The following is a 20,862-nucleotide window of genomic DNA, read 5'->3' as shown; positions in this document are numbered from 1 at the left end:
ATATGATTACACTTGCTGATTGTCTCCCTATCCTGTGAGCTGTTAAGTAAAGACAAAACTGTGTGTGTCTTCGTGTCTGAGCACAGAATGAGTTTCGCATCCCAGCCGATCAGGGCATTGCCGGCCACGTGGCGACAACTGGTCAGATTTTGAACATTAAGGACGCCTACTCTCATCCTCTTTTCTATCGTGGGGTGGATGACAGCACGGGCTTCAGGACTCGCAACATCCTCTGCTTCCCCATCAAAGATGAGAATAACGGTAACAATGCATGAACACACACATTTGGACTTTTCATTTCATACCAGTGAGTTCGACACAAAGGGATTTCCTGATGAAATCATGCAAAATATACAACCTTGTGTACCAAAAAGTGGGAACTATGTGTAAAATGTTGATAAAAGCAGAATGTATTAGTTTGCAGAACATTTTTATGTAATTCAATTTGACAACAGTTCAAAGCCTGTTTGAAATTGGAGGTTAGCAGCACATTTCAAAACAGTTCAGGCAAGAGGATCAAAAGCCTTAAACATAATGTGATGCTAAAAACAAGACACCTGGCAGAACAGCTCACATCTCATTAGGATAATTAGTAACAGGACTGTGTCTAACAAAAAAAAAACATCCCAAAGAGTCTTTTACAAGTAAATATGGGGAGGGTCTCAACACTTATGGAAGGGCAAATTGTTCAATACTGTAATTCCAGAGAATTTGGGGAATTTGTCACATACAGTGATTAATATCATTAAAAGATGCAGGGAATTGAGACAAAGCTCTTTTTGCAGAGGACAAGACTTTAACCATTACTGAGTTGCTCTGGTCTGCTGGCCTCTGGCAACACTGCATTAAACATGTACGTGATTCTGTAGTGAATATTATTACACATGATCAGGACGGCTTCTGTAAACCAGCAAATGCAAACCATCAGAGCATCCAAGTTAAAGCTCTATGACGCAAAGAAAAAAAGTTAAGAGAGGCTGACGTGAAACCTCTCCTTTGGTATGAAAATATTTTTGGAAATCATGGACATGGATGTTATCAGTGAACGGTTCAAAAACCAGTACCTTTACTGGAAAAGGGGATGCATTGGCGTACACTGTGTATGCAACGTACACGTCTATAAAGGAACTTTTAATTATGAACGGTAAATATCAATATGAGGCAACATTTACTGCCATTTAGACATGTTTTCAGGGAAATCTTTGATTATTTCAGTATAAAAAACCAAAGAAAAAACCATTTTGGACCTTTTCCAAGAGCGACAATAAAAGAGAGCAAGTGCTGAACTGGTCCCCAAGACCAGACCAGCATTATTTCACAAGAAACCCAACAAACAAGAAGAACTGTAATAGATGTCGTGCAAAAACAGAGAAGTATCTTCTCTGAGACTTATATAAAAGCTAAGCAACTTACACCAGATTTAAAAACATCATATTTAGTGCATTATTGCCCTCTTGTTTGTTTGTTTTTAAGTGGAGCTACATTCTCAGAATAGCACAAAGACAGGTTACATCACGTCCTACATGTATAAAGTGCACTTTAGACCATCTTCTGTGTTCCAGACTTTCAGAAACCTCTTCTCCATTTTGATGCTGCTGCCTAATGGTTTCTGCTGTATCCACGGAGAAGCTTTGCATTCAGTGTCATTTGTCTCCATGTAAAAAAAGGAGCTGTCTGCGGATCATATTAACATTTTAATTTCAGAGCTTTTTATGTGCAATTAGGTTTGACTCCACCGTGAAATCAATTCAAGTTAGCAGACCTTTTTGACTCGACGTTGACTTTTGCCATTTGTGCCTCATTTTCTCGTCCTTGTCGCTCCTTCTTCCACTCTCCATTTTTCTTCATCAACTTTCACCCGCCTCCATCCATCCCTGCATCTCTCGCCCCTCTTCCTGCTTAATCATTTCCTCCCTAATTGTTCCACCTCCCTCTTCTCCTCACCCCTTTCCTCTTTAAATCTTCCGTTTTCCAGAAGTCATCGGCGTCGCCGAGTTGGTGAATAAGATGAATGGGCCGTGGTTCAACCGCTTCGATGAGGATTTGGCGACAGCTTTCTCGATCTACTGTGGCATCAGCATTGCCCATGTGAGTCTCTTCTAACTCCCTTTAATCAAAGAGACCAAGTTGTTAAAAAGTAACACACATACATGAGCATGTGAGCAGAAATAATTTAATTCCAGTAACTATTATTTTATAACTTCTCACTTTCCAAACTTCCTCTTATTATCTCTGTGAGCAGCAGTGAATAAATCCAGACTGCTACACAATTCATCTTCATACACACTGACTCTCTCGGTCAATAAGTCAGCCTCATTTTTAAATAATGTAATCTCTGCAAGTTCCATGCATCCTAATGATGCAAATATAAGTGAGTTTAGTATTTACAGTATATCCATCATTAGGAGTCTCTCCCCAAAATAGTTGACGATGTCAGAAAGATTGATCCCGTCCTGGCGAGATGAGATCAGCTCAGCGGGAGTGAAATGCTCAGTCGAGGCAGAGGAGAGGAAAGTCTCAAGGGAAATTTAAGGAGATTCAGTCAGATGGAAGTGAGCGGCTTTCGTGGTGCAGTTCATTGGCATTGTATGATTGCTGCAAACTGAACTTATTAACATACTTCCAGCTGAACAGCTGTGCGCGGCTCACAGAGACGATTATGAAGACGATCACGTCTGTGATAATAGCGATGAACAAACAAGGAGAGATATATTTGTTATCGCCCACAAAATCTGTTGAAATATTGTCTTTTTCATCCTTCACCACCCTGATCTCAGATAAAAGAAAATGTCTTCCCATTCTAATAAACAGTCACTTCATGTTGAGTAGCTCCTGCAGAGTGTGACCTCTGAATGACTGCTGGTACTTAATAGGTTATCAACAAACTATAAACATATTTGATAGAAAAGAAATAATTGCTTTCGAGGCCACTAATTAATGATTTAAAGCACAGCCAGATATATTATTCATCAGATCTCACCGAGTATCATGCTGTAGAGTACTCTCAAGGTTGTAAAAAGCTCCCTCGTGTACTAAAAGGTAAAGCGGGGGCCAGACGTAGGGCTGTGAAAAGCCCACGAAAATTAAAACATGCTTGTTAATCATGAATCACAGGTTTACCATTTGAATGTGAATGTAAAAGCAGTAACAAACATAATATGTGTGCAATCACAAACTGGTGACACAACTGAAAATGGCTTCGATGTGCTTGGAAAAAGGCGGTGAAGAATATTCCGGGTAATCCGACAAAAGCCCAAACAAAATACGAAAGTCCAAGTGAGGAAAAACAAATGGGGAAAAACTGAAAGTTGCCAAAACTCAGAAAACAAACAGAGAGGCGCAAGAAGAGCAGACACGAAGGTTGGCAAACTGAAAGCTGAAGAGGATTAAGAGTTTCCTTCAAAGCAGCTAAACATGTTTTTCAGCCATAGAAGTTGGGCTACGTCCACACGTACACGTACAGTTTTTTTCACTTTCATTAAAGAAAAAAAATCCATACGACCACTGTTTTGTCCACATGAAAATGCAAAACGAGATCATGCCCAAGCAACAGGTGGCGATAAAATCCTGATCATATAGAAATGTTGGCCACTCAGAGGCCTACAAACAATAACACGGCGTACAGTCTGACATCAAAAATCGGGCGCATGTCTTAGAAGCAGGAGCAAAAGTTGAAAATCAAATATAATTTTCTGCAACATATCACATATCACATAATTTAGGAAAACTGGTAACCTGATTTTTTTTGCTTCAGTGCATCCAAAGATGGCAAATGCCACTTATTTAGTGCATTTCTACTGTATCTGAGCACTCAAAGCAATTTTTACTACATGCCTCATCCACACACTTTTTTCTATGCATAAATGATTTTATATCAGTGGATGCATTGGAGGAAACTCTGTAAAAGACCATAAGGACAGGGAGAATCGAACCACTAACCTGCTCTACCTTCTTTGCCACAGCCACCCACAAACATACTTTCAAAATAAAAGATAAGAACTTCAACTCTCACTAGCATGTAGTCAGTGGTACTATGAAAAGCAAAATAAGGTTCCAGCTGGAAGATCGATCATAAGTAGGAGAACCTGATAACATAATATTTTACTGAACTTTATTACTTTATATCACAAACATCTAATTTAATTTCTTTCTTTCTGTTTGTCTTGGCCGTTTATCCAGTTATCGTGATAATATAATGAATTCATTCTTACTAAAAATGAATTAGCAGCGTTTTAATGTGCCGTTTCTTCCTCCAGTCTCTGCTCTACAAGAGAGTCCACGAGGCTCAGTTCAGATCCCATCTGGCCAATGAAATGATGATGTACCATATGAAGGTAAAATCACATCTCTTCATCGCACAAACTCACTCTCGCACAGCGACGCGCAGCATTTACTGACAGCGTCCATGCTATTTACTAAGTATGATTCAGTATGAGTCTGTGGCAGGTTTCAGAGGAAGAGGTGACTAAGCTGTTGGTATCTGGCATCGACCCGGTGAACGAGATTGACCCGTGCTTCGCAGAGTTCACGTGCACGCCGCGCTCCCTTCCCGATGACACCACTCCGATGGTAAGAAGCAGAGAGAGAGAGTGTGTGTCTGAATGCCGTCAGCACAAAGATTTAAAGAGAACAAAATCTGATGTAACTTCTCCTGTTGTGTGTCTGCAGTGCGTTCTCAGCATGTTTGAAGACATGGGTTTCATCAACACCTATAAGATCGACATGCACACGCTCGCCAGGTCTGACATCCATCAATTTATATGCTGTGTATAAGAGCCTGTGCTTTAAATCATTTTCCATCAGCTGTTTAAATAAAGAATATTTACTTTATTTATTAATGATTCTCTGGCTACATTGTTTGTTTTTTTTGAAAATATTTTTATTGAAAAAAGAAAACAACAGTACTTGCAGTTACCGAAATACAATCAACCTTTCTTCATTTTCCTAAGTAAATAAACTTATATATATGAAAAAAAACAACGCATTCTAAAACAAAGACACCCCCCCCCCAGTCCCACACAGATCAACACAACCATCAAACATATTAGAGGAATATAACAGTAACAGAAGTACATTTAAGCAGGCAATACCTCTAGACTAGCAAAATAAGAGATAAAGGGTTGCCACTTGTGAAAAAATTTGGCTGTGCAACCTCTCAACGTATATTTAATTTTTTCAAGTTTTAAAAAAAACATGACATCTTTAAGCCACCGGGTAATAGTAGGATACTTAACAGACTTCCAATGCAACAATATTAGACGTCTCGCTAATAGGGATGTGAAGGCTATAATATCCTTTTGTGTGGGATCAAGTGTAAGTGAGCGAACAGGAATCCCAAATACAGCAATCAGAGGACAAGGACGAAGAGTTACCCCAAGAACAGTTGACATAATAGCAAAATACCCTGCCCAGAAACTTTGTAGCTCAGGACACAGAAAAAACATGTGGCTAAGGTGACAAGGAGAACCATGGCATTTATCACATTTATTTTCCACTTCTGGATACAATTCAGAAAGTCTAGACTTAGAGAAATGCACCCTGTGTATGACCTTAAATTGAATAAGTCTGGCTACATTGTTAAGTATTATTGCTTTGTAAGCTTGTAGCAAAATCTTCAATCAGGTTTGTTTTTTTAAAGCTGATGGAGAGATGGGTTGTGAATGAGAATTTCCGGGGCTACCACTGAGTTACATGTTGGGAAAAAAAGTCATGAGAGTGTTTTTAAACTGCTGCCTTGGTGCCAGGTTCTGTCTGATGGTGAAGAAAGGCTACAGAGACCCTCCCTACCACAACTGGATGCACGCTTTCTCCGTCTCACACTTCTGCTACCTGCTCTACAAAAACCTAGGGCTGTCCAACTACCTCGAGTGAGTACACAAGTCTCAAAAGACTTTATAATGACGTTTTGTATCATTTGTATTTAAAATGATTCTCCTATGCCTGCTGTCTTCTAGGGATATAGAAATATTAGCGCTCTTTGTGTCCTGTATGTGCCATGATCTGGACCACCGTGGCACCAACAACTCTTTCCAAGTGGCCTCGGTGAGAGCACATACTTTGCTTTTGTTTTATTAGAAAGCAATAGGAATGATACAAAAAAATAGGAAAATAAACAAGGCTCTAAGCAGGGCAGACAAAAAATCCATTATGTTTTTAATCTTCTATTCAGTCCAAAAGCTGATATAGGGAAAATAAACACAATAATAAGTAAACAAACCAGGGAAATGAACAAGTAATCCAAAAACACTAGGAGATACAGGGAAGCTCCGAGCAACTGCAATTAACAGAGGGAGGCAGAGACACACCTGATATAGGCTGTATCCCAATTCAGGGTCTGCAGCCTTAAAGTACGCAGCCTCAACGATCCTCAAGGGCCGCGTACTTAAAGAACGCTAAGGCCGGAAGTGCGAGGCTTGTGAAATGGGACGGTCTAGCCTATGTTGCGCTGCCCAGGTTGCCTAGCAACCATGATACTAACAGCTGGAAACGTTTCATACAGCTTTGTTTGACAGAAATGAAGGAGAACATCTTTTGTTCATTTGTTTGTTTGTTTCTACATGAACTTTGATCATTCTCTGATTAAGCTCAGCTATTGAACGGCGTATATTTTAAAGTAAAGGCTGTAAAACCAAGTTAGTACAAACGTCACTAATGTCACATAACTTTGCCGACATGTGGCCAACAGTAAAGTTTTAATGTTCTTTGTTATTGAAGATTTGCACATAAATAAGTGACATAATATTCCGTACATACTTAAAGTTTACTCTTCGGGCGCCCCTCATCTGCCGTTTTTTTTGGCAAAATTATCCACACCCACCGCGCTATGCATTCTGGGATATGTTGGGCCACGAAGTCTACATCGCCACGTCCTTAAAATTCAGGGAAATGAAGGACGCATTTGAGGGCCGCATTTCGAGCAGCCTTCGAATTGGGACAGCCTCCAGTGACGTAATCGGCCTTAAAATGCGGCCTTTAAGGCTGCAGACCCTGAATTGGGATACAGCCATAGAGAGGAGCGGTAGCAGGTACTAACACAGCTGAAGCCAACAAATATAATGAGATGGGGAAGTAAACACATCACAAGACACAGAAAACAGGAAGTGTGACACAACACAACACAACACAACGGATGGAATAGAATGAGCCTGACATGGAGGGAAGATTGGCGGACGAGACGGAGGAACGTAGAAAGGTGAACGTGAAACGTGAACTAAAAGCAACGTCAACGGTAAAAATAAAAACTAATAACAACTGAAAACTTGGCATCTTAATAAGGAATAAAACATATGAATAAAAATGAATAAATCCTAAAAGGAAACCACAAACAGACGAGGCTTCTGAACTCTTAAACACAGTGAATTCAACTAAAGCAGCTATTTGATAAATACAAAAAGAAATACTAATTAGAGCAAGGAAAATAATCATACAAATGACAGCTAAATATTAGGGGTGCAACGATACTCGTATCGATATTGAACCGTTCGATACAGTGCTTTCGGTTCGGTACGCATATGTATCGAACAATACAACATTTTTAATTTATTTTATCAGCTTTCCTTCTGACGGTGCTGTCTGTGTTGAGCGCTCAGTGGATCTGCGCTCGACAGTGCAGCCTAGGCGGAGTAGTCGAACACAGATTCACTGAGCGCAGGGCAAGCTAGCGAGAGAGAAGTTAAGCTTGTTGCAACATGGCAAATTGAACCTCCCCCACCCTCATTCAGATCTGGCGTTTGGAACTATTTTGGTCTTCATGTGACGTATGACCCTGAAGGTAAGCTGTCATGGACTAAAGTAAAACAGTATGTCAGATGTGCCACGCAATGCTCAATTACATGAGTGGGAACTAGTGTGTTAGCGCAGTTAGCTCGTTAATGTGTTGACGCTGTCCAGCCCCACACACGGGGCAATCCGCGGTAGCTCGTTAACGGAGATTTGCCGTGTTGTGGCGTTAACCTCATTTCAGATTAAGGCTGACAGCACTAGTGGGAACACAACGAATATGACTGTACATTTACCCGATAGCATCCTAGTGCAAAGACAAGTGGAAGCAGACAAAAACAACAAGCACGCATACAAACTTTACCCGAGTCATTTAGACAGCCGTTAGCACATGATTCTCCTTATGGGGACCTGATATGTTTACTATGCTGCTGAGAATATAGCCCAGAAGAAGCGTATAGTATAGCTTTTATTTTGGAAAGAGCCATTTCTCTGTAATAAACTCTCTTTTCCAAAGATGAGTGATTCCTCAATCAGATACAGGGCTCGCAAAATCGCTAGCCCGACGTCCCGGGGCTAGCGATTTTTCCAGTCGGGCTGCCCTGCTCTGCTCGTCGGCCTATCATAGGAAGGAAAAATATATGTCAATGCTTTTGCATTCTTTCGGAAATGTAGCTGGGTAATTATGTCATTGGCATCGATGAGCCACTGTCAATATGTGACATATTGAAATCGCGTTTGAATTTGCGCTTGTTTTTTGCTTTCACTTTGCAAGCGCGAACTGTGTATAGAGAGCGACAGCACTGATTGGTGAGTGATGATAATTTGCGCACCAATTCCTCTGACATCGTCTTATCAATCGTTAGCTTACTATGCAAACATGACAAGTGAAATCTCCCGCAGCTTAAACATGTGAGAGGTTGATCGCGCAGAGAATCGCTGAGCGTTATGTGAATGCGTGTGTAAAAGTAGCAGGATATATATTTTAGTTCTGCTGAGCCAAATAAGACAGGTCAGGGTGAAGACGTGACAGCCAAAGAAAAGCTTACCACAAAACGGAAAAGTTATGACAAATCAGACTATAAGGCAAAAAGAAAGTGCAGCTTTATGGTTTCATGGACAAAAGAATTTCTGTGGCTGCAATATGACGAGCTAAATAACCAGGTCTACACATAAGTGGTCCGCAGGTGCGCATTCGCTGTCAAAATAAAAAACGTGCACAAGATATGAAGTTGCAACGCGTGTTTGCATACATAAGATTTTCTGGAGGAGGACAGACATTTGTTTAGAACTCTTAAAGATGTCGAAGAAGCTCCTTTAAGCAATTACTTTGGTGTTCCTCCACCTCCAAAGAAATGTCAGGAGTCCGAACCACAAAAGAAGCGGGTATTCTCGGAAAAGTGGTTGCAGGAGGTGAGCTGGCTTCAAACAAATGATGAACGCACAGAGAGGTGGTGCAGAATGTGCCGTGAAAATTTAATAAATGACAAATTAATAAAAAGGCATGAACATTTTTGTGTATCGAAAAAATATCGAACCGTGACACCAAAGTATCGAACCGAACCGAACCGTGAATTTTGTGTATCGTTGCACCCCTACTAAATATATACAAACCCACAAGGAAGGTAACAAAAAATAGGTACCAGTGTGGTACCATGAACTCTCTTAGTCTTTTCATTTCTTTTAGTCGTCTTCAAGAATAGTTCTTCAGGCTTCTTAAAGGACATTTAAAGCTCTTCTTTGGATGTTTCTGTCAAGATGATCCCACTCTGCTTCAATAATGTTGAGGTCTGGGCTCCGTGAAAACCAATCCATGACTGATAGATGATCCATTGAGATAAATAGATGGGTAGATGGATGAGCAAAAGGCCAGATGCATCGATGTGTCCTCTTTAGGAATCACCTTGGTGCCACAAAAATGTAATTTTATGCCAGTGAAGCTGTGTTTGTCTTTGGCATTTTTCATTTTTGGATATATGAGTTCAGTAATTTTAACTTATATCTATTATTATGGTATATGCTGTGGTATCTTTCCACTTATTTGGCCTGTTTATTTGGGCTTCCTATCCTCTCAAATACAGAGCGTGTATTTAAGAGGACAGGAACAGTGACCTGGCCTGCCTTCCCAAACCGCCCGCTCCTGAGGATCCCCAGAGGATCCACTCTGCCCAGATACTAACCACTCAGATGAGACTGAGAGAGAAAGAACACAATAAGAGGAGATAAGAGACAGAAGAAGAGAAGATATTGCAGTAAATGATAGTGGTTACTGCATTAACAATATTGTATTAGTATGTATTGTTTACTGTAAATGAAAAAAGAAAAAAACCATATGAATAAATTAAAAAGCAAACGTTAGGGGGATGTTATTTGTGAATCACTTTCCCCGCCTGACAAAAGCCAGGAAGGAACGCACAAACTATTTCATTTAACATGACAACAACAGTGAGAGTTATGATAATGTTGAAAATTTTACTTTAAATGCTCGAGATGAAGCATCCCGGGTAATAGCGAGGGTTGCACGGTTTTATCAGGGTCTAATCACGAGGTGATTAGAAGCGTGTCGCCCTGCTACACTCTAATCAGGCACAAACCTAAATCAGACACACATTATAAGACATAAGTAATCCATCATTGATAAGCTTCTGTATATATATATATATATATATATATATATATATATTTATTTTATTTTATTTTTTTCAATTGAGAGCTGCCATCTCCTGTTAAAGAGAAAACACTGCTATATGTTATTGGAGGATGTTGATTTGAATCAATGTGCCGCGCATGCTAAAAGGATTGTGTTTCCAATGTGTGTCTGTTATGTTTCCAGCAATCTGTGCTGGCTGCTCTCTACAGCTCAGAGGGATCTGTGATGGAGGTAAAGTCTCTCAAAGTTTTCGCACTGACTGTGTAAATCTTTATTTCCTATGACAGAGACGATAAAATTGTGCGATTACTGGTATAGGCTTGCTCCTTCATAGTTAATGAATGCCATTATCTGAGAGCTGCTAATGTAGTGTTCTGCTAGGACATCTAGTGGCCAAAATCAATCTTGACATTTTTTTGCAGCAGCGATGAGGCAATGTGAGGAATTTAAATTGGTTTTTGCCTTTTGCATTGCAGCATTAGTCACTTTAGAGTCACCGTTTTCTAACACGTTTCGTCATTATGCTTTATTCGCCACGCCAGAGACATCACTTTGCCCAGGCCATCGCTATTCTGAACACTCATGGCTGCAACATCTTTGAGAAGTTCTCCAGGAAGGTGAATTATCAAACCCTCTCTCCATTCGTGCATTTCAACAACTTTCTTTTTTCTCTCTCTCTCAATCTCTCGCTGATTTCATATATTTCATTTGCTTCTATCACCGCCTTTGCAAGCTAACGATAATTTTTTTATGTCTCTAGGACTACCAGCGCATGTTGGATTTAATGAGAGACATAATTCTGGCCACGGACCTTGCTCACCACCTTCGCATTTTCAAGGATCTGCAGAAGATGTCTGATGGTACATGTCACATGTTCAGTATGCGCAGCCACGTCTCTGCAGTTGCTTTAGACTCACACCCGTGAACAGCTCCAGGAGGCTCGGTTCTGATTGTCGATTCACACTGAAAGCAAAGCAATATTTCTTTTTACTTCTCCTTAGATTAAAGTGGCCTGATTTCACAAGGGAGACGAAACATTATAGAACATTAGAAATTCACAGTTTCAGTACAATTATGCATCGCTGAGCCGAATGATCACTCATAGACAGACAGATAACCCATTTTCCTCTGCACTATGACTTGCTTCTTTTTCATGAACTGACTCATTTTGCAGAGATCCGAGTTCACGCTTGCAACATTCAGCTCTGACATTCTTAATAATCCTCCACTTTCATTGGACTATTTACCCTTTAGAAAAGACAGTTGCTTACACTCTTATGTAATGTAATTGGCTGTAACCTCCAGGCCAGTGGTTTGTTACGCTTGAATGCAACCAATTATAAGTTATCCTGAGTGGATGTCTCCTCCGTGGAAACAATTTCGAGCCGTTAAAGCAATTCAAGGACATTAAAAACCACTAAATGAGTTAGCAACTTTCTCATACTCTAGAATAGGTGACTTGTCAATCATGGAGTAGAATACTGAATGAATGTGTAGAGTGTTAATAGGCACTGGAAAATCATTTCTTCCTACCAAACACGCAAAGTCTGCTTATCTAACATCCTGTTGTGACCTTCTTTTATTGTCACTTCTATCATTTTGCATATTGGAGACTAAAATGAACTTTATGCAATGAGTTTGAAGCACTTTTGCTTCGGAATTGTGTGATTTTCCTCTGAGATGAAAGGCAGCAACAGTGCTTGAAATGCTGTTAACGCAGAGCGATGCGTTTTGTGTGCTTTTCAGATGGATACAATCCAAAAAGCCGTACCCACCACTCCCTGCTGCTGTGCCTGTTGATGACTTCGTGTGACCTGTCAGACCAAACCAAGGGCTGGAAAACCACACGCAAAATTGCTGTCAGTTTGTGTTCTGCACCAGTATATGAGAAACATTACCACATACTTACTAGAACTTGCCATTTGTAGCAAAAATGTTGTATTAATGTGTTTAATTCAGTTAAGACTGTTAATATTTCAGTATTACTGCAGTACAAATTCCAAAAGCTTAGTGGAAGTAATAGCTGTAATTATTTTGACCTAGTAAACTGCTCTCTGTAGCAGTTTATTCTAAGTAAGAAGAAAATAGAAAAGGCTTTAGTGTGATCGGGTTCATGCTGCGTTTGCTGATTTGCAGGAGAAAGAAGTTTCTGTTTCATCTTTTAGCAACACGACTAAAGATTTCTAATTAACAGTGTTTGTACAGTGAAACTGACCCATTTCTAGGACATTGGAGATTATGAGATGCAAAGCTGTACAGCTGGAAACAACCTTTGAGCTGTATTTCATTATTTTCTATTCTGAGAAACCGCACTCCATTTTAGGATTATGTTTAATCTTGGCCTGCCCCCTTTCCACCACCAAACCCGTAAACCTTGCCCCAAATCCTCCACCCTCAATCTCCAAACACCTAAAGCAAATAAACTGTAAATCCTTGTTTTCAAAACCAATAGCACATTTCTGTGGAAGACTTTATTGGCTTTTACTGTGCTCAGTTGATACATTATCATCTCAATAGCAAGATAACGCATTTCTATCAGTGAAAAACCCCAATCACACCAAATATTGAGCTTTAATAAAAGTGACCTTGCAGTTTATGGCAGGTAACAGCATAAAACGTTTGCATAAAAGACAAATAAAGTAAATTTCATACATAACGATGTCTCTATAAATATGACACATGTTAAGACTTTCAAATATCTGCTGCTATGTTCCTACAGGAGCTGATTTATAAAGAGTTCTTCTCTCAAGGAGATCTGGTATGTTTTAGTGTACGCTAACTGCTAAATGACATGTGAAAATAGTAACATGTGGTGAAAGTGTGTTATTGTACGCCTGACTGAGGTCATTAATCATAGCTTAAAGTTGTGCTTGTGTGTTTGCAGGAAAAAGCCATGGGTAACAGGCCCAGTGAGATGATGGACAGAGAGAAAGCGTACATACCGGAACTGCAGATCAGCTTCATGGAGCATATCGCCATGCCGATCTACAAGTGCGTACAAAACGTGAAAGCAGCACAGACTCATTATTATTGGATCTGTTTTGGTCCTTTTATAACACAAAGGATTTAGTTTGAAACGTTGCTTTATGTGCTTAAAACAAAACTGTGGATTATGCACAAATTATCCCCTGATTCTGGAGTCTTTTGGCTGATTGTAACTCAAAGTAACTCATTTAAAGGAGCAAGAACAGATAATGGTAGATAAATTCATTATGTCGAAATTAACAGTTTGAAAATTAATGTTAATTAAATTCAGTAAATTTAAATAAGCAAGTGCATCACATTTGCAATATATAGACCTTTAAAGTGATAATCATAGAGAAATATGTCTGAAAAGTGAAGCCAGCCTTATACCTGCCATTCCTTCTAATGGCCTGCAGGGGAGGCGACTCTGCTGTTTCATTTCATGTTTTGTTGAATACAGCATGATATTTATTTGTAAATTATGGTCGCAGGAGTTCAATTCAGTTGATATATGTATATTTATATAGTGCCAAATCACAACAACCGTTACTTCAAGGCACTTTTCCTCAACATAAAGACACTACAATGTACAACAGAAACTCCAACAATCAGACGATCCCCACGAGCGAGTACTAAGAACTCCCCTGCAGGCTCGGGGGGGGGGGCATCCATCTCTTTGGTGACCGGTCGGGGTCTTTATAAGAGTGAAATAAACAATGAAGCAGGACTACTTGGTGACTGAAAAGTCACTAAGACAGATAGAATAAAGCATGGATGTAGCTTCTAGGTCAGAAGAGTGTGCCTAGTGGCTTAACCTCCTAGGACCTGGCGTCCACATATGTGGACATCACATTTTGGGTTATTTAGACCAAAATACTCAATTTTGCGCTACAATGGCCTGATATCCACTTATGAGGACATTATACTGCTACTGTTCTATCGAAATTTGAAACAAATATCCTCATATGTGGCTCTCATTTTTCTTAGAAACAAAAATCTGGTTAAAAAAAATCTAGCAGTTCTTTGGTTTTACATTAATCGGGTCCCAATATGCCCAAATATCAAAGACAAATTTAAAATACATGTCGTGGAAGAGTTCGGGTCTTTGGAGGTTAAAGCTGCATTTTATCTGAAGGCCACCAGATGGGTTTAGTTTTGGTTGCAAAAAGATTTCCGTGCTAATAGAAGTGTGTTGGAAATCAGCTTTCTATCTTGACCTTTCTGCTGATTTTATGGGCTCAGTAACTTGTTTTTGTTCTCATTGAAGAACAAATGAAGTCTGTTATGTAAATCTTGTTCATATTACGTTTCAAAGTGGAGGTGGCATGAACCACACACTCGTTAGCTAATGACACAAGTCATCATCAATGAAGATGGCAATGGCAAACGCTCATCTTGAGGTTTCAGAACACGATTTGAAAAACCAAAGGGTGACGACTTTTATACCACCTGTGGTTGCTACCATTTGAGCACACATGATCCTCAGATTCTCAGTCTGAGGTTATTGAAAAAGCAACCAAACAAACACATAATGCTTAAAGTGGAAGCTTGAAAACAGGACTTCAAAAACCAGTGATTGACATCACTTTGGCCACTAACATTGTCTATATATACAGTTTATTCTCATAATGTGCTGTGACTGCAACCTGTGAAAAATCAAAATGCCAGTTACTGGATGATTAAATACCCGATAGCATGGTTTAAATCATTACATGACGCTAAATAAATAAAATTAAAACAATAATTATATGAATGATTAATCCATTTCATTTAGAGTGGCATTAATTGAGCAAACTCTCAGACTGGGACATTGAGGACTCTTCATTAGCAATCGTGTGTAGGCCTAAAATTAACACCACCTGCTGCCTCCTGTCTTCTCAGGCTGCTGTCTGAACTGTTTCCTGGGGCCACCGAGCTGTACGAGAGGGTGGCGGCTAACCGTGAGCAGTGGACCAAAGTGTCCCATAAGTTCACCATCCGTGGGTTGCCTAGCAACAACAGCCTCGACTTCCTGGACCAGGAATACGAGCTGCTGCAGGCCCAGGGCGCTTTCGGGAGTGACGACCACTGCCTCAACGGCTGCCTCGACGACACAGAAGGAGGGAGGGGTCAGTGACGGCAGCAGGCTGCGGACGGTTTTCGTCGAGTTTTCCGTGGTCCCGTAAGAGGCTGAGAATACCTTTTTAGTGACCTAAGAGTCACGGGTCTCTCTCTGCTGTCAACCACTTAGATGCTTAGGAGGCCAGACAGGACGGGACAAAAGTTTCAAACTGAATCAGACGAGCGATCTGAAACGAGTGCTGGAGCCACACGTCTCCGGCTGAAGATGGCAGAAGGTGGTGACTTTGTCTATTTCAGCAGCTATACCGGGATAATAGGTTTTTACCACTAGTCACAAGCTCATTCATACAGTACTGATCCTGATTAAGATTGTAAAAACACACAGCTACACTGACACATATGTACATGCACATACTGTCTCAAGATCAAGGGGGGGGGGAAGATTCATTGTGACAGCAGAGACTACTTCAACATGTAACAGTGAGATGAAAGTGCTATAGTTTCTGTAAAATGTGTCATAAAAGCTTATATTGATTTAAAGCAGCTGCCATAGCCCTCACCTGATGCTTATGAATGCATGCTGTATGGACACCTCATGTTTTATTCCTTTTATCTGGGTCAGTGTTTATTTTTTTTCCATTAACTAAGAAATGAATGCACTCCGTTTCCATCTCCACTCTGTCTCAAAACATTTTAGTTACAGCTTTTCAGGATATGTGTAATAATAAATTCATGACCATAAAGACGCACGGGGAGTTTTTGTTTCTTTTTAGTGATTCACTTCTTGCTTTTTTTGGTGTTTAGGGGACAATTTGACAATCACTTATTAATGGCATAGTCACTGATCCCTGACCCTTCTTCATTAAACACTTAACTAAAAAGACTCCCACTTTATTCTTCTCACCATCCTCCATCTGTCACATTTCCTCTTCATTTAGGTCATTTTCTTTTCTTTCTTCTTTTTTCTGTTCTTAACTAACTTCCTCATGAACCCACTTTAGGTAAAGAGTAACCAAATCCCTTTAAAAGATCCATCTCATCTGTAAGTGCAAATGTGCCAGAGTAGAGTGTGTCATCGAGTGTGTCATATGGATCTGCCTTATTGCGCATCTTTGCTGCCTTTCTTAGAGCTTTTAATATATAACAATTGAAATAAAGAGTCTGTTTAGTATGTATGTTGTATATTTGTTATAGAGATAGCGTGAGTATCGACGTGTTTGACTGAATGATCAGCTGAGAAGATGTATATCTGTGAAATACCCGTGTGAAGAACCTCAGATGTCACAATCGTCATTTCACTTCTTTCTCTTTTATCTGCACAGCCACCCTCGGGTGTCCCAGTCAGACATAAAAGCGTTTTGTTCAGTTCTCAGTGCATCCAGATTGTTTTTTTTTTTTTCTTTTTTAAAGGAACTAGAGATGTAGCCATCACAAAATTACTCTTTCTTGGAACCATCCAGCAGTTCACTATTGCTGCACTCCAAAGTAAGCGTCAGAAAGTTATGTTCTCAGCTTGTGCCTCATAGAAAACCTGACTGGAGTTTTATGTTACAGTACGCTATTGCTCAGTTTTACCTTACGATGCTTAAAGTAGGAAATGCTGCAGAGCAGTGTGAGGAAAACCGCTGAATAGTTACAAAGGGAAAGTGGACACCATTGCACGTGGGCTGCACGGGGAGGGGGTGGGGGATGAGCGAATGTGTGGATGGGCACGAGCGTGTACGTGGGTGAGAGAGAGGTAGTTAAGAGCAAGAGAGAAATGTTCGGTGTAGCTCTACAGAGGCGGTGTTCACAGAAACGAGGCTGACACAAACCTCGAGTGATCTACCAGAATTTCTTCCTACTTCTCCCCCCTTTCCTTTTATGCTGCCCCGATAATGTTAATGGAAGAAGATGAAAGCTTCTTTTCATTTTTTTTTCAAATCGCAGGTTACCAATGTAGGATTTCTCTTTGAAAAGTACCTTATGAACCCTCATGGGATCCTTTTGAAGACAATTAGTGAGGAGCCATTAGTGAGGAAGGTTAATCGCCTCTAAAACTGGTGTGATGTATGTGTGAAACCAAGATTGGGATATGCATCAGCGCTCGCTCGATGGAAGTGCTTGATCTGCCGTGGACGAGATAGTTTTGCTGCAAAGCTTCTAAAGGGCGTACAGACGTGTCTGTATAAGAACCACTCTCTCTTTCTTGAACTCTCATTTTTTTTTGTTTTATTTTTCAGTTATTTCAAAACCAACGTTTCACATGTACTTGTCCTTTTTTTTCCATGTGCAATATAAATTGTCTGCCTCTGTGACAGTGCATAGATTCCTATGTAAATACCTATGCCTCTTGTTAAATTATTGCTTTAGGTCTGAGTTGCCAAAGCCTTTTAAGTGTTAGATCATGATGTTTCCATTTAGAAAAGAAACACAAATCAATGGAGTGTGACAATTTTAATCCTAAAATGCTTCAGTTTTCTATCACGATTGTGTATCTGTCCTTTTTGTTTGTTTGTTTTAGAGAGTCAGGGCTAAATGTGCCAAGCAAACATTTTCTACTTTCTTGGCAAGCTGCAAAGTGAAAAAGAAAAAGAAAACATAAAAACACCACAAGAAAAAAGAAAAACAAAACAGACAGAACTTAAAATATTTTTGTTCTCTAATGTTGGAGTGTCGACGAGGGCTGTGTTCATATTTGACTTTTCCCGCTACGTCATGACAGCTTGTCAATGGATTGTGATCGCAATCGATTTCCCATCATCACAGAGCAGCGGGACTCGAACCTGTGACGTAACGTCATTGTAACAATCACCTGTGACATAATTGTTAAAAGTGGCAAAAATATAATTGCTGTAAATATCAAGAGTTTCAAAAGAAAACGTTTCTTGATCGTCTGTCATTATTTACAATGGGACTTTTTTTATCCAGTTCTGTAATGTGTTTAAAGTGGTTGCCTTCTGTTCTCCTTTTCTTTCTTTCTTTTTTCTTTTTTCTTTTTTTTGCTAAGCCATTTTTGAACAACCCTAAGCTCAGACTTTAACAGAGGGGATGAAAGAAAATTATATCTTTGTTCGGGATATACGTATAATATATAACCCAGGCAAATCTGAAATGTATAAATGATGCTTATACTGGCCAATAAATCCAGGATATTCATCTGTTAATTATTTGTTTCATTGAGTTCTGAGTGCTGGTGATCTTGTTCTTCGTGTTGAACAAGGACAATTTTCAGAAGTAGGCAAATGTGCAACATTTTAAATCCTTTTTTTTCTTGAAATAAATCTGGTGAAAGGCTTCTCGGTTGTCCTTTCTAAATGTGTGTGCACACCACATGCTGCACTGTGTATTATGTTGTCTGGAACTGTGTATTTGTATCTGGCAACACGGATTTAGTCGTCACAGAGGCATCTTTGCTGTTCCTGTTGACCTGTGCCACATGTACTCATGGTTAAGCATGGCTAGGCTAACATATTTCGGAGGGGTTCCTAGGACAAAAATCTACCCCTAAAGTAGTTAGCATTTCTCCTGTTTTTACATTAGTTTAAATAGAAATTATATAGCTTGTTCATACAGCTATACTTTTATAATGGGAAATTACATTTAAATTATATGTTATCAACCCCTAGTTGAAGATATTCCAGTATAGAGTTGTGGTCAGAAGCTTTCATAGACTCATCATGGGCATAAATGTCATGGTAAATCTGGGTCTTTTTATGATTTCTCTTAACTGTTGAATGACTGTACAACAAATATCTTTAATAACTTTAAAAAGAAAATGAAAGATTTGGTGTTGAAGCTTGAATTGACTTTGGATTTTCTCAAAAGTATATATACAGGCTCAAACATATACATGTACCCCACTAATATTTGGTTTAATGTTCTTTTGCAAGTTGTGCCTCAACTTGACACTTTTGGTAGCCATCAACAAGTTTCTGGCAAACGTCTGGCTGTATATATGACAACTCTTCAAGCGAGACAGCTCAGTCTTTATCTCATCTGTCCATAGAGCTTTTCTGCAGTAGACATTTGGCTCGTCCGTGTGAGCAGCTGCAAATTTCACTCGAGTGATTTTGATTTTGTAGCAGGGACTTCTTTCACGGTCAGCACTCTATCAGTCCATGGTGATGTACAAGCTGCTTTACGGTGGACAGTGATGCTGGTGTTCCAGCAGTTTCCAGTTCATGACAGGCTTAAACCTTGGTGGTTTCTGGGTTCCTGACCATCTGAGGGGTTTGGGTCTTCCTGCAGATCTCGGCAAAGTCATGACATATCTGAATAACTTGTACAGATGTGCAATTGTTTAAATGATGATCTTGGAATCCTCAGTTGTTTAGAAATGATTCAAAGAGACATTCTTACTTTTGTAATTCTCCTTCTTAGATCGTCTCTGAAGTCCTTGGACTTTCCCATTGTTCTGACTATTGGTCAATCCAGTGACTGCTGTAAAATAAATCCTTTATATGCTGGCAAACTGAAACTACCAGTTTTAGCCAATCGTGACCCCTAATGAGAATTTAATAGGCCTCAGCACTGGCAAGTTAAAATCAATTGTAGAATTGCAGTACCAGTTATGAAAAGGTTTAAGATGGTGTATGTATACATTTAAGAAAGGATTTATTCTTTTTAAGAAAAATCCAAAATAAATCCAAACTTGTACACCCCAATTCTTGTTTTTTTGTTTTTTTATTGATTAAAGGTGAATGCTGTGCAATCATTGCACCCTGGAAAAATAGCAGTTCAAATAAATCATTAAAAGCCCAAAATCACATGAAAATTATACCAATGATGAGTGTGTGTAAACTTCTGACCACAACCCTGTATCGATAGTAGAAAGCAAAATTTGATTAAAGGGGACATATTATATTTTATATTTTTAATAGAATTGACATAAGCAGATTGCTTTAAAACAACATTTTTATGATGGGCTTTCCTTATTGAGCCAAATAAAATATTTTTAAAGGAACAATAGGTGTGTGGGGCTGTCTTCCTGGGAGATAGCTGCTGTCTGTGTCATTATACAGGCCATGCACTGAAAAAGCTGTCAGAAAGGCTTGGAGCAGACTAAACCCTAAGCGTTGGGAATTATGAGAATCACCCAATAGTGCATATATGACAGAATAAGGAAAGAACATCATAGGTCACCTTTCATGAATATGAGACAGGCGAGTCTTAGACTTAGAGGTCCAGGAAAGACCCTTGCAGCTACTGCAGACTTCAGATCACAGCACAAATGCATCTGTCACATCTTACAAAGCATCACAAACCTAATAAAACTAATTAATTAAATAAATAAATATTAACAAAATAATTTTAACAGCAAATTATTGACATTTGGGAACAGGTAGTTAAGTAGGCCTAAAAGAGGCCTACTTAACTCATGTCTATTAGCCCCTTTGATAGCGCAGTGTCCGTGATATATACTTATATGTATCTTCAACAATACATACTATTTCATAAAGTGATCTATTTTATGTATACAATGTCAA

The 20,862-nt window shown here is 39.5% G+C and overlaps 1 protein-coding gene and 1 long non-coding RNA gene across 4 annotated transcripts in view; both read left to right on the top strand.

The window, feature by feature from the left end:
* Nucleotides 1-18,758, top strand: part of pde2a (phosphodiesterase 2A) — a 178,380-nt gene extending 159,622 nt beyond the window's left edge. For all 3 annotated transcript variants that reach the window (XM_085131268.1, XM_085131269.1, XM_085131271.1), the window contains 14 exons: nucleotides 87-261; nucleotides 1,976-2,088; nucleotides 4,257-4,334; nucleotides 4,447-4,569; nucleotides 4,669-4,739; nucleotides 5,745-5,867; nucleotides 5,955-6,042; nucleotides 10,553-10,600; nucleotides 10,912-10,986; nucleotides 11,130-11,229; nucleotides 12,116-12,228; nucleotides 13,089-13,127; nucleotides 13,254-13,360; nucleotides 15,215-18,758. In XM_085131268.1, coding sequence (XP_084987394.1) covers nucleotides 87-261; nucleotides 1,976-2,088; nucleotides 4,257-4,334; nucleotides 4,447-4,569; nucleotides 4,669-4,739; nucleotides 5,745-5,867; nucleotides 5,955-6,042; nucleotides 10,553-10,600; nucleotides 10,912-10,986; nucleotides 11,130-11,229; nucleotides 12,116-12,228; nucleotides 13,089-13,127; nucleotides 13,254-13,360; nucleotides 15,215-15,449 — 1,488 coding nt within the window. In that variant the 3' untranslated portion in view covers nucleotides 15,450-18,758. The remainder of the gene's footprint in view (nucleotides 1-86; nucleotides 262-1,975; nucleotides 2,089-4,256; nucleotides 4,335-4,446; nucleotides 4,570-4,668; nucleotides 4,740-5,744; nucleotides 5,868-5,954; nucleotides 6,043-10,552; nucleotides 10,601-10,911; nucleotides 10,987-11,129; nucleotides 11,230-12,115; nucleotides 12,229-13,088; nucleotides 13,128-13,253; nucleotides 13,361-15,214) is intronic.
* On the top strand, nucleotides 6,049-8,816 carry LOC146504285 (uncharacterized). The gene is made up of 2 exons (XR_014868800.1): nucleotides 6,049-6,314; nucleotides 7,010-8,816. It is a non-coding gene; the product is annotated as an uncharacterized LOC146504285 (long non-coding RNA).
* Nucleotides 18,759-20,862: the final 2,104 nt, after the last annotated feature.

This window comes from Neolamprologus multifasciatus, chromosome 14 (genome assembly GCF_963576455.1).
Source record: "Neolamprologus multifasciatus chromosome 14, fNeoMul1.2, whole genome shotgun sequence".
Taxonomy (NCBI): domain Eukaryota; kingdom Metazoa; phylum Chordata; class Actinopteri; order Cichliformes; family Cichlidae; genus Neolamprologus; species Neolamprologus multifasciatus.
The sequence above is the reverse complement of the archived record's forward strand: the minus strand, read 5'-3'. Positions and strand labels throughout refer to the sequence as shown.